General features: G+C 38.7%; 1 protein-coding gene across 1 annotated transcript; it reads left to right on the top strand.

The window, feature by feature from the left end:
- Window positions 1-215: 215 nt before the first annotated feature.
- LOC109006418 (mitogen-activated protein kinase kinase kinase 1-like) lies at window positions 216-11,838 on the top strand. Its single transcript, XM_018985685.2, has 9 exons — window positions 216-1,547; window positions 3,790-3,874; window positions 4,030-4,092; window positions 4,780-4,934; window positions 8,650-8,722; window positions 8,823-8,882; window positions 9,297-9,407; window positions 10,581-10,777; window positions 11,342-11,838. The coding sequence occupies exons 1-8, from the start codon at window positions 577-579 to the stop codon at window positions 10,764-10,766; spliced, it is 1,704 nt and encodes a 567-aa protein (XP_018841230.1). The 5' UTR covers window positions 216-576; the 3' UTR covers window positions 10,767-10,777; window positions 11,342-11,838.
- Window positions 11,839-12,536: the final 698 nt, after the last annotated feature.

The following is a 12,536-nucleotide window of genomic DNA, read 5'->3' as shown; positions in this document are numbered from 1 at the left end:
ATAAATTATGATTTTACATTTTCATAATCGAATGGAATGGTCTAGTTATCTACGTTTGATAGTCCCAATGGCATGGCAAGCGAGACATTGGCGTGGGCGTGGGGTGCACACTCTAAATACGGTACAGAATCTTTCCTTTATTTGTTGCAATCAACCGACAGATAAACACCATAGAAAATACAAAAAAATAGAGAAAGAAAAAGAAAAATGCAGCCAATACAAAGTCAGTGATCCCAGTCATCCCACTCTCTCCGGTCCACGTGACACCGCGTTTTCCTTCTCTCTTCCGACGGCGTTTACTAGTCTCTGTCTTCAACCATTTCGCCTCTGTTTCTTTTGATCACCCTTCTTCTTTTCTTTCTCATCCCCTTCCCCAAATTAAACTCTTGCTCGCCTTTCCTCTTTGAACTTTATCGATAAAGTTACAGAATTGTATGATCGATTTCCTTTTTTTTGGTTCGGCTTAGGTTTTTCGTTAAGGAGGGAGAGTATACACAGGGAGAAGTTTCTGGCAATTTTCGCGCTTTTCTTACCAACAAAACCCAGGCGGTGTGCCGTCGATGGGCTTAGCTCCACATGCATCACCTACCTCGATTTTTCAGTCATAGAAAGGTAGCCGGAGCCATGGATCGGAGGAGGAAACCGAGGCTCGAGCGCCGTAATGCGGCAAAGCACATAGACTACGACGCTGCTTCCTCGTCTTCCTCACTCGAAGACTCTACGTCTTCTTCTCTCCACACTAGATCTCTCGACTTAACTGACCGTACGAGCTTCAGAGTGGAAGGAAACGACGGCGATATCGATGTCATATGCCGGAGGTTGGGGCTATCCGGGCCCGAAGAATTTGAGATACCCGCGGTGGAGTGGGATGCGCTAAAGATCCGTTCTTCTTCGGATGTTCTACCTAGGTGGGGAGCTCTCGACTTGGAGAGTCCGAAAAGAGAGGACGTGAAATACACGGCGGAAAGTGAATCTGTAGCTGAATTGAGTGTGAGAGCTGTGGATGGTAGTAGAATTGGGGATGTAGCTGAGTTGACTTGGGCAGACCCCGCCGAGTTAACTGGGTGTTCTTTAAGCCGCGGTTGTGACAGTGGTGTTGGAGGAAGTGGAATTAAAGGAATTCGGCCGCCACCGGTCCTTAAGCCGCCGCCTGCAATGAGGCTTCCGGTCATCGATGATGCGTGCTCTACTTGGGACCTTTTGAAGGACTTGGCGCCGGATGCCGAGAAGGGTCTTTCGGGAATTTTCCATGGTGGCCATAGTTCTTCCGATGAAGAAGTGGAGAAGGATGAAGAAGAGGAAGAAGTAGTTGAGGTGGAAAGGAAAAAGGGAAAGGTGGAGAATGTGATAAGCGTTGGGGAGATGGCTGCGCTGTCGGAGTCGTGTTCGTTTACCACGTCGAATGATGACGATTGTTCTAGCAGTAGCTCGGAGCGTATGTCGAATATTTCTCCAAATGGGAGAGTTAGGCCTTCTATCACGTGTTGGGAAAAGGGTGAGCTTCTGGGACGCGGGTCTTTTGGATCAGTGTATGAAGGAATCTCTCAGTAAGTTTTCTGCCATAATACATTATTAGCAATGATGTAAATTTTCCTTCTTTTTTATTGGGGTGGGGACGGGTTTGATAGAGTTGAAATGCCTCGCAGCAAGTATTTTATTAGTATTCTAGCTCAAATTCCACCTCTTCTCCTCCTTTAAAAAGGGCGAGGAGGTGAAGAAGTGGGTTCAGGATCTATTGAATTTGGTGTGTGTCGGTAACTTAGCAGTCCAAAAAGTATTGATGCTTTCCTCCTTGTTAAAGGTTAAGGCTAATATCAGAGCAACCTATCTATGGGGTTTACCCTAATTCCAGTTAAGGCGTTATCTTTTTGCAACCCTAACAGTTAGAGATCCACATTAACGTTCAAAAAGGATGATTTTTTTACTTCCTAGATAGGTGTCTTTCTTGTATACATCTTATGTACTTGGATTGTGCCTTTGCACTATGAGATGAAATTCCTGTTATTTATAAAAAAGATGATTAGATTCAAAGAAGTTACGGACAACTTAGATTTGAATTTCTAATTCTCTGGCAGGTCACAGTCCAAAACTTTTATTTTCTTCCTTTCTTTCTACCTCAAATCAGGCCTTTAGCCTTACCTATCAAAACTGTAGAATCCCATGTATTTTTCTGCACATTTAATAAACAAATAACCCATCAAAGTAAGCCATAAAATACCTAAATTTGCTGCTGCTACATATTTGTTTTTTGCTTGAGTACAAAGGGTAGGAGGGGGCAACCAGATGTGCCTTCCCTACCTGAACGTGTCCATAGTAGCACCCTACCTGTGCTGGGAACTGGATAGGAGGGGCCTAGATGGCGAGAAGCCGCAGGTGCTCCTCCAACTCGGGTTTAAGCTGTGGTTTAGACCCCAGCCCCATTAGGGAATTTAATGAATTCTGCAACTTGTCATCCGGCGTTCCACCCCCTTCTCACCCCTTAAATTCAATCTTTCTGTGCTGCGTTCAAACTGCAAACCCTTAACATTTCTTTCCACATACCTAAACCCACCACAAGCAGACATCGATAGATTTCCCTACTCTGACCTGCATCACATCTCGATGTTGTCATTTCCTTGCTAAAATTTCAATAAGCTATGAGCAAATCTTTGATGCCATCATGGTGCCTAAAGATTATAATGAGAATGGTTGTCGCAATAATTGATATTGAACTAAAGGCAAAATTTATTTTGTGAATGGGCATGCCTTTGGGATTGGGTGATGCCCTCTCCGATGGTGGAGCTTCTAACATGTTGTAAAGGGCAATTGAGATTTGAGCCACCATCAGTGAGCACCTTTGTGGAAGATGATCCCATTGTACCTACAATGGGGTCAATGGAGAGAAAGAAACTAGCATACTTTTGTGGACTAAAAAACAATAGCAGAGTTAAGTCTTTTTTTATAACACATTGTATCATTGATAACTGCTCACCATGGTGTTGCGCTTTCTATTTCTAATTTTCAGGATTTTCTAGCACTTTTTTCTTTTGTTTTTAAGAGGATTCATGTAGTAACTTCCTGTGTATTGGAATAACACCCTCTCTCACTATGAACAAAATTTTATTCTTACCTATCAAAAAATAAAAAAATTATGCAAGTGCAGACCATATGTATTAGTGTTTTTTTAGTTTTTTTTTTTTCATTTCATTTTGGGTTTACATTTTAGTATAGTTCATTGGGTTTTCCTAACAGCTGTATATTTCTTATTTAAGAATGCCACATCCAAAATCTGCTTGAAAACCTAAAAGGGCACCTGATTACCTTTTTTCCATTTGTGTTTATTAGTGCGTTTAGTGTTCTTATTATGAGTGTCTTAGCATTAAGAGCATGACTCTGGTTGATTGCCGTTCTTTGGGCATTTTGATGATGTTTCGTACCTTTGATTTTTCGGTGACTAAGAATTTTCCCTATTTCCATTTAGATTTCACTCTCCAGATATTGGTGCTCATTCTGGTATCATGCCTAAAGTGATCTCTGATGCTGACATTAATTGATTTGGAACTAAGGTGTTGTAGATCTTAGATGTTAGAGAAAACCGAATTTTGGTATTATATTGTTTTGAACGGTGAAGTAGTGAGATCATTGGTTGTCTCCTTATTGGAATTCCTTAATCTTAATATGGATAATTGTTCCTATTACTGGCTGTGGTTGGTTAGGAACTGGTGGTCCACCTTAAGACCAGTCATTGCAACACTATTTTTTTTTCCTTTGTCAAGATGCTTACTTTTGTTTTTTCCTTCCGCTCTGCAGTGATGGAATCTTTTTTGCCGTGAAGGAAGTTTCACTTCTTGATCAAGGAAGCCAGGGAAAGCAAAGTGTTTCTCAACTTGAACAGGTGAGTCAGGTTTATGTTTTGTTCTGGTGTAATATTTTTTTATGACCGCTGATATTATCTGATATTCTGTACAATTTAGATAACATTTTGGGACTGGAAAGTATCCTATTGTTTTTTTTCCTTTCTCATTTCCTCTTCCTGTGCTTCCTTTCCAGGAGATTGCTCTTCTAAGTCAATTTGAACATGAGAACATAGTTCAATATTATGGCACAGCTAAGGTACTTTTTTTTTCCCAAGATCTTTTCATGGTGTTTTTAAGTTCCATGTCTAGACCCCATGATAAAATATTGCATTGCCCACTTGTACCACTTTAGGAAGTATTTAAGCTGGCCAAAATCATTATTTTAAATTTAAATTTCTCCTATTAATTTCATGATATGTAGGGTAACTTCTTCACAATTATTTGTTTGGCACTTCTTGGCATGATACTCATGCCTAATGGCCACTGGTTCCTGTCTGCATGTTTATAAAAGTGCACGGCTTTATCTGCTAAAAGTACAAAATAATAACATGTACTCCTTTCTGATATGCAATTCATCATTCAGTTATGATTGTGTAATTTCACCCTCTTTCTTATTTGCATACCAATTAAAACAATGGTAAATATACATGCAATATAGTGACTTCACATGCACGTATAGCTGTAGCCTGACATCTAGTTTCAGGGTTATTTTCCATGTCAGCTGTGTTCTCTATGTCACCCTATTATGGTGTTTGTATCTACAAATATCAGGATTCTTGTTTTAAAAGGATGATGTTGCATCATCAAGCACTTGGCACCTTGCCCGATCTTTTGTATAGTTGGTTTAAACTTTAAACGATTATGCTTTGCTATAGGTTCCTGTTTTGCGTAAAGTTTCTCATCAATCAAGCATATCTTATGTTTTGCTTTGTGGTGGTTGCAGGATGAGTCAAAGCTTTATATCTTTCTAGAGCTTGTAAAAGGCTCCCTTTTAAAGCTCTATGATAGGTATCATCTTCGAGATTCCCAAGTCTCCACATATACAAGACAGATTCTGCATGGTTTGAAGTATCTTCATGACAAAAATGTGGTTCACAGGTGATAAAAGTGTCCTTTTTATGTCATTGGTGAAAAATCACGAATTTAGACTCCAAATAACAAATGTAATCAATTTTAAATCTTAATAAAAATATTGTCTATTTAATTATAAATCAATTATCAATCTAGATGCCACAAGTATAATCTAGTATAGCAGTATAACAATAAACACAGATTTTAGTAACGAAGTTGAAACAACTTCTCAATTAGTAAAACCACTCTGGGGCGAGCCAACCCAAAGGTATCCACTATAGAAAACTTTTGCTACAAATTTTTCTTATGTAGAAAACCTTTGTACCTCCAAAAGATCCAACTTACAACCCTAGCAAACGACCTGTTCACCTCCCACCGAATGGCTCCAAAACCTTTGGCCTTTTTCTTTATGGATCACCTTCATGAAAGAATCTTTTCCACTTCAACCTGGAACTCCTAGTTTGGTATGAAGGGAAATAATCAAAGGAGAGAAAGTGTCTTGAAAGCTTAATGTGAACTAATGAAGTTTTCTCTCGAGGAAGACAACATATGATCTGTTGTGGCCTCTCTCTCTTTATCTCTCTCTCTCTTTTTTTTAAAGTAATTGTGGCCTCTCCCTAAACCCTAAAAGCCGTGCATATTAATCTATTTATATTTAAGGTTTGTTTAGATCACTCAAACACTTCAAATTGAAGTAAATTTGCCATTTTTGCAATTTTCACTCGAGCCAATGCTGGAGCCAAAGTCGATCAAACTTTCTACCTAATTTTCACTTGATTGAGACATCTCCCTCGTGTCTAGCGAACTTCACTTGATCAAGAGATCTTATGCAAGGTCTAACAAAATTCATTCCCAAGCTATTTTGAACCCAGTAAACATTAGAATTTGAAGATCCTTGTGAAACATGAGGCTTTAGATCTTTAAATTAGCTTTCCATCCACCAAGATCGCCTTCATCCAATATCTGGATCAAAAGTTATGACTGTCTTATTTCGACTTGGTTGATCTCATGAACTTTAGCAAACTTTTTTACAAGTTTTGTTCCAATCTAAACCTAGACTTCACCCAATATATTTACAACTCAATTGGACTAAGTTTTTCCATAAGAATATGCGACACATTATTTTTACATTAGCAATTTTTCAATATGCTAATGTGATCCTCAGATTATATTGTTGTCCCCCCCTCAACTGATTTTGAATTGTTTTGTTGAGCAGAAGATGCATTTTTTTTTTTACATTTCTTCCTTGCTTATCGCTGCTCTCAATGAACTGTGTCACAATTGAGATCCCCCGCCCCCGAACCTTTTCTTATTGGGGTGGGGGTTGGGGGTCGTAACGGGTTAGGACATCTTATTTTGATGTCAATGCTTCATGCTTTTCATACTCCATTGTTATTTTGATGTTTTTTCTGCCGAAGGCCTTCTATGTCTCAGATAGACGGATTTGAATGGAATCTAACCAACAAAAGAAAGTATAATATCCTTCAGAATTTCCAACCAATGTTGTGTATGAATTGAAAGAGTTGCATTGATTCATCCCAATACTACTCATCTTGGTCTCCTAATGTTTGAAGAATGGAAACCAAACAAAAAAATGCAGGAGACCAAAAATAGAAACAACTTTAATGAGAAGACCCACGGACCATCACTACAGGCCGTGCTTGGAAAATCTGGACATTACTTAAACAATTCACTAGCTTCCCAATGCAAAGAGTCTTAGTCGGTAGTTTCTAGAATAGCATGGATATCATGAATTAGGCCTCATATTGCATTAAAAACTTGGTTATATTTCTTTGATCTTCAAGCATGTTTTTAGTTAGCCTTTGCATTTGAGGCCTTTGAATCGAGTGATTGATGTACTTCATGAACACTTCTGTTGGCTCTAGTCTATCTCTTTCCAAACTTGGTCTTAATAGTATGGAATTTAGACCCCTAGGGGTTGGCTCAAGTGGTAAAGGCCTTGGGCTTGGGGGTATGCTCCCCCCAGGTCCAAGGTTCAAATCCCCTTGGGTGTAAACAATCTCTAGGGGCCACACTTCCTGGTGAAAAGCCAGCGATTTAATCAGTTTCGTGTAGGGAAACTTCCGAGGATGCGGTGCACGGGATCGGGGTTTACTCTGCAGGGATGGGTCCGAAGGGTCCTTCGGACCCTGCCTTGGAGAGGTTCCTCGACATAAAAAAAAAAGTATGGAATTTAGATCTTTTTCTAAGAAGAAAAAATTTTCACTAAACGAGTGTAAGGGGTGCAACCAAGTACGCAGGATGTATACAAGAGAAATGCCTATCTAGAAAGATACAAGAAAATCATGAAAATTAAGACCATTAAAATCTTTAGAGCTGTTCAAAGGAAGAGAATGTAAAATGGAAAACTTTGAGATCCTCCAATGTCCATACCTGGGGGTGGCGAGGAGACGTAGAGTGTAATGCTCCAAGGGAGGCCCAAGCCACATCTTTTATAATGCCCCCAGGGAAGCCCATGCCACATTTGGGCATATATTCCAAAAGGAATAGTTAATGATACAACTGGAGCCACATTGAAACCATTGTGAAGAGTAAAAACTTCTCATTCCCAAGTAATGTGGGATTCCATACACCACCTACCCTTATCATTCAATATGGGGTATCACAATTTCACCCTTTAAATTCCTGACGCCCTCGTTGAGTCAGTCCATTGTAAGTAGCACGATTTAAGTCCTACATTTTTGATTATTTTTTATTGATATAACCTCTGATACCATTTGTAATGCCAAGGGAGGCCCAAGCCATATTTGGGCCTATACTCCAAAAGGACTAGTCATACAATTTGTAACGGCCCAAGCAATGTGAGATTCCATACATCACCTATTGTTGTCACTCAATATGGTACTTAAAACCACTCAATATGGGGTATGAAATCCCACATTACTTGGGAAGAAGAAACTCTTTCTCTTAACAATGGTTTTAATGGCACTTCAATTGTATCGTTGACTAGTCCTTTTGGACTATAGGCCTAAATGTGGCTTGGGCCTCCCTTGGGGCATTATAGAGAGAGTTCGAGAGACCAAGCGGGCGAGAGAGGATGAGGTGAAAGAGAGAGTCGAGACAAAGGTGTGCAAAACCCCCCGGGGGGGGGGGGGACTTTTTATTTTACCCTAAAATAAAACGATGTCGTTTCATTAATTTTTTTAAAAATATATGCAATGTAATATATAAACCCGGTTGGGGGCAGTGCCCCACCCGACACCTGCCCCCGATCTCCCAGGGGGTTGGTGCTCGCTTGCCGGATGTGGGCAAACTGCCCCGCCTGCCTCAGGTGGGGTCTGGGCAGGCCAGGTGAGGGTACCCAGCCCCCATCGCTATTCGATGAGAATGGGGACTTATAGCACAATTTTAATGGTAAGATCTTAATTTAGGGTGCAAAATGTCAAAATTTGGTTGTTTAGGGTGTTCAATTGTCAGTTTGGTAACTTAGGATGCATATTGCAAAAATGGTGATAATTTGGGGTGCAAAGGGTAATTTTCTCTAGTTCTTCTCTGGGGATTTTCTTAATTTTAATTTTGCTTCACTATGGCATTGACTAGCCTTTTTTTTGGATAGAGACTAGATTGTTTAAATTGCCTTTTTGAACCTTACATTGTTTCCTTGATAATTGTTTTGAGCATGAAATCTTGACTTATAATGCAGAGAAATGGACAGACATGAACATATTTACTGTTTGTAATTCATCTTTGAAGTCTTATCTCTTTCTTTATTGTATTGAAGGGATATCAAATGTGCAAATATACTAGTGGATACTAGTGGGTCTGTGAAGCTTGCAGATTTTGGATTGGCTAAGGTTTATGCCCTTCCTCTATTATGATATTTTTCCCTCTTCGTAAATTACTTCCCAAAATGGTTGTGTACTTTCCAAACATTGATGGTTGTATTGTTTTCAGGCTACCAAATTGAATGATCTTTTATCTTGCAAGGGGACTGCATTCTGGATGGCCCCTGAGGTTTGCTTTTATTCTTTTGTTTGAAAGATAAGCTAACGAATAGTTCCAATAATATTGAATGTATTTTATGCCCAGCTTCAAATACTGGAGGAAACGTATGTTTTGAATATTAACAATGATGACAGGTTGATACTGCTGCATGCTTGGTGAAGTATCACAAACTTAGAGTCAATGCCAGCCTTTTTAAATCTTCAGCCTGAGTTTTTTTATGCAGTAATTAGATGCTCCAATGCTTTCCTTTGGGAAAATACACAGTGGACATTTCCTTACCTTTGAAAAAATTGAACTTACAAGATATGACATTTTAAAATTCTCCAGTTTGATGCTGGGGAGATTGCATATTGATTGTATGGAGTATGTCCCGGCTTGTAAATTCTACACAGTTTTTCTGATTATCAAGCTGTGCATGAACAGGTTGTTAATAGAAAAAACCAAGGGTATGGACTTCCAGCTGACATATGGAGCCTTGGATGCACTGTATTGGAGATGTTAACCCGTCAAATTCCATATTCTGGTTTGGAAAATGTGTGTCATATTCTTCTTCTTGATTTATTGTTTGTTTTGTAGAATTAAAATAACATTTTATTGATAGTAGTAAATAGGCATAGCCCAAGTACACAAGAGGTATACAAACATCATACACCTAGTTATAATAAGGAGCTAGAAAGTGATACAAGAAAGTTATTTAAGCAAGCTCCATTAAGGACACAAGATGAGGCCCAAAGAAATAATTTATGGAAGAAGAAACTTCTAAGCTCATCCGGAGAACGCTCCTTATCTTCAAAGCTTCAACCATTACTTTCAATCCATGGATACTGCATGATACATAGAGGAATCCATGTCCATACATCCGCAATCTGTGAGTTGGCCTTGCACCTTTGCCAACAAGCAAACAAATCAACCACCCTCTTGGGCATCACCCAAGCAATACCCGTTCTCTTAAAGATCTCCACCCATAACATCCTTGCCACCTCAAAGTGAAGTAAAAGGTGATCCGCTGACTCCCCACTCTTCTTAGACATATAACACCAATCCATTACGACGACTTTCTGAAATTATCCATGGTCAAAATTTTCCCAAGGGATGCTGTCCAAGCAAAGAAAACAATCTTAGGTGTAACCTTACTTTTCCAAATACACTTTCAAGGGAATGAAGTATAATTTTGACTTGACAAAACTTTGTACAATGATCGCACAGTAAACTTCCTACTCCCTGTCTTCATCCAAAGCAACCTGTCCACCACATTATTACCAAAATTCAAAGTATACAATAAACTGTAAAAATAAAAAATTATTCCAATTTCCCAATCATGAGCAGCTCTACTACTAAAACAAACATTCCACTGTGGGGAACCACTAGAGCAATCCAAAGCAATCTTGATTTATTGTTATGGTGATGCTGATGTGATTTCTAGAGTACTTGTGTGTGTGTGTATATATGCGCGCGTGTGTGTGTATTACTAGTTTTGGTTGCTTTTAAGAAAAATCTATGGTATATATATAGTACATTCAGTGCAAGGAGGTCATTTTTCTTATATAGTCAATTTCTCTAGGTTTTTCTAAATATAATTCTCTTTACTGATGCAAAACCCTGAATGGAACCTGCATGAGATGCTTTTTGCCATCTTGCTGGCATACAATTTATCTCAGTCTGTTGGTTTGGGGGTTAAAAGCATCATCTACTTTTGTAACTTGGCAGGTGTCAGCATTGTTTAAAATTGGAAAGGGTGAACCACCTCCTGTTCCTGATACTCTCTCAATAGATGCACGGGATTTTATCCTGCAATGCCTTCAAGCTAAGCCGGATGCTCGTCCTACTGCTGCTAAGCTCTTAGAGCATCCATTTGTAAGGAGACCACTTTCCACATCCTCAGGATCGTCATGAAAGATAATGAGGTGAAAACAAATACTCACTTCACTCCTTTATAATCCTGCTCTCTATACCTGACACTCGATGGCAGTGGAAACCAAAAGAATTGGAGAAGTGAAACATGAATGATACCTTTGCTTCTTGTTGAAACATGAATAACTGATGTTCATCCATATTAGTACAGTGACGTGGGTCTCCATCCTTGTCATGACATGAGAACCTCAGGACACCTAAAATTCTTTCCTATTTGTTTTGTTTAGGTGCCTGAATTTTCACCTACTTTTGAACATTGTGATGCATATCTTACATGCATGTCTTGAGCTGGGAAATAGGTTTAAACTGTCCTTTCATCGTCAGATGATTAGACTGATTAAGCTGAAAAGGAATAGAACAGAAAAAACCTATGGATCTATGTGAAATAGGTTGGTCAAGTGCCCATATCTTTCTCTAATAAGTTCTATATAATCACCACAATCTGGGTAAGTTCAAACATTTCCATTCATCTAACAAAAGATCAGAACATTCCTCTGCAGTTTGGGTGAGTTCTATAATTGCAATCACTGATACAATATCTTTGCTCGCATGAGCAGCTCGATCCTTCTTTCGATGTGCAGAAAAACTTGTTGCATTATATCCTCAAGTTGGGTATAGTGCTCTGGGAACCAGTGTTGCAGACATTAAATTTTGCTCATGCTGCAGACAGTGGACACCTCGAGAGTCTGTTTAAGTTATGGGATAAATCATTTTTCAACCACTGGTTTGGTCACATACACGGATCTATCACTGCAGAAAAGGTAGTATATTCAGAGCACGCAGATCCTTATTTATTTCATTATTTATTTAGCTGTTGTGGGAAAAAGAAAAATGGTTTCATTGATGTGGTGTTTGATGTAAAATGTTGTTGTTGGTAGTCTTCATTTATTTTCTATAGAATTCAAAATTTTAGGGGTTGAAAGATTTTAGGGGCGCAAAGGTGTGAGGGATCATCGCTGTAATCTTCAGACAACTTACACAATATCTTGTATGTATCTCTTAATTGACAAAATGGCACACACCTGTAGGCTGTATTAGTTGAAAAGTTTGTACATTCTGCCTTGTCTCGGTTATTGTTATTATTGTTATTTTCAAATAAAAGTGGTAAAAAATAAAACCAAAAACTTTGAATAGGTTAAGACAAGGTATTAATTAGGATATAAAAATATATATATAATGCAATTCAAAGATTTAATCTCATATATTAATGAGTTTTAAATATGAATTCATTGACTAGCTTTAATAAAAATATAATATAATTTCAAATAGTTTTGTTAAGAATGTGATTTTTTTTTTTCAAAAATTTTCGCTGAGAATATTTTCTTATATCTTCATATTAAAAAAAAAAAAAAAGCATCTCACATAAAAAGGAAAAAGTTCTGCGATCGAGTTGAATAATACACAAAAATCAGTCCATAGAAAACAAGCCCAGCTAAATTTGGCCGATTCACACCCCTTGGCCCTTGTTTTTGGAGTTACGCTTGAAAGACTTCTTGGCCCCGTCAACTTAATTAACATGAACCACAATCTAACAAACCTATAAAAATTTATTAAGATAGGAAGAAATGAGTCTTTAGGGAAACGCTTTAAGATCTCTCTATATGAGGATGTTATCCCAATACTTCGAGAGGTTGGGAGGGGAATATTTTTCTCACTGTAAATTAGGGTTGCTGGGCGGGGACCTGCATTTGGTCCGCCTGGCACCCTTGCCTAGGCCTCGTATCGAACTAGAGAGTACTAGGTGTGGATCCC

The sequence above is a fragment of the Juglans regia genome, chromosome 13 (assembly GCF_001411555.2).
Source record: "Juglans regia cultivar Chandler chromosome 13, Walnut 2.0, whole genome shotgun sequence".
NCBI lineage: Eukaryota > Viridiplantae > Streptophyta > Magnoliopsida > Fagales > Juglandaceae > Juglans > Juglans regia.
Note: the sequence above shows the minus strand (reverse complement) of the source record. Positions and strands in the feature narration are given on the sequence as shown.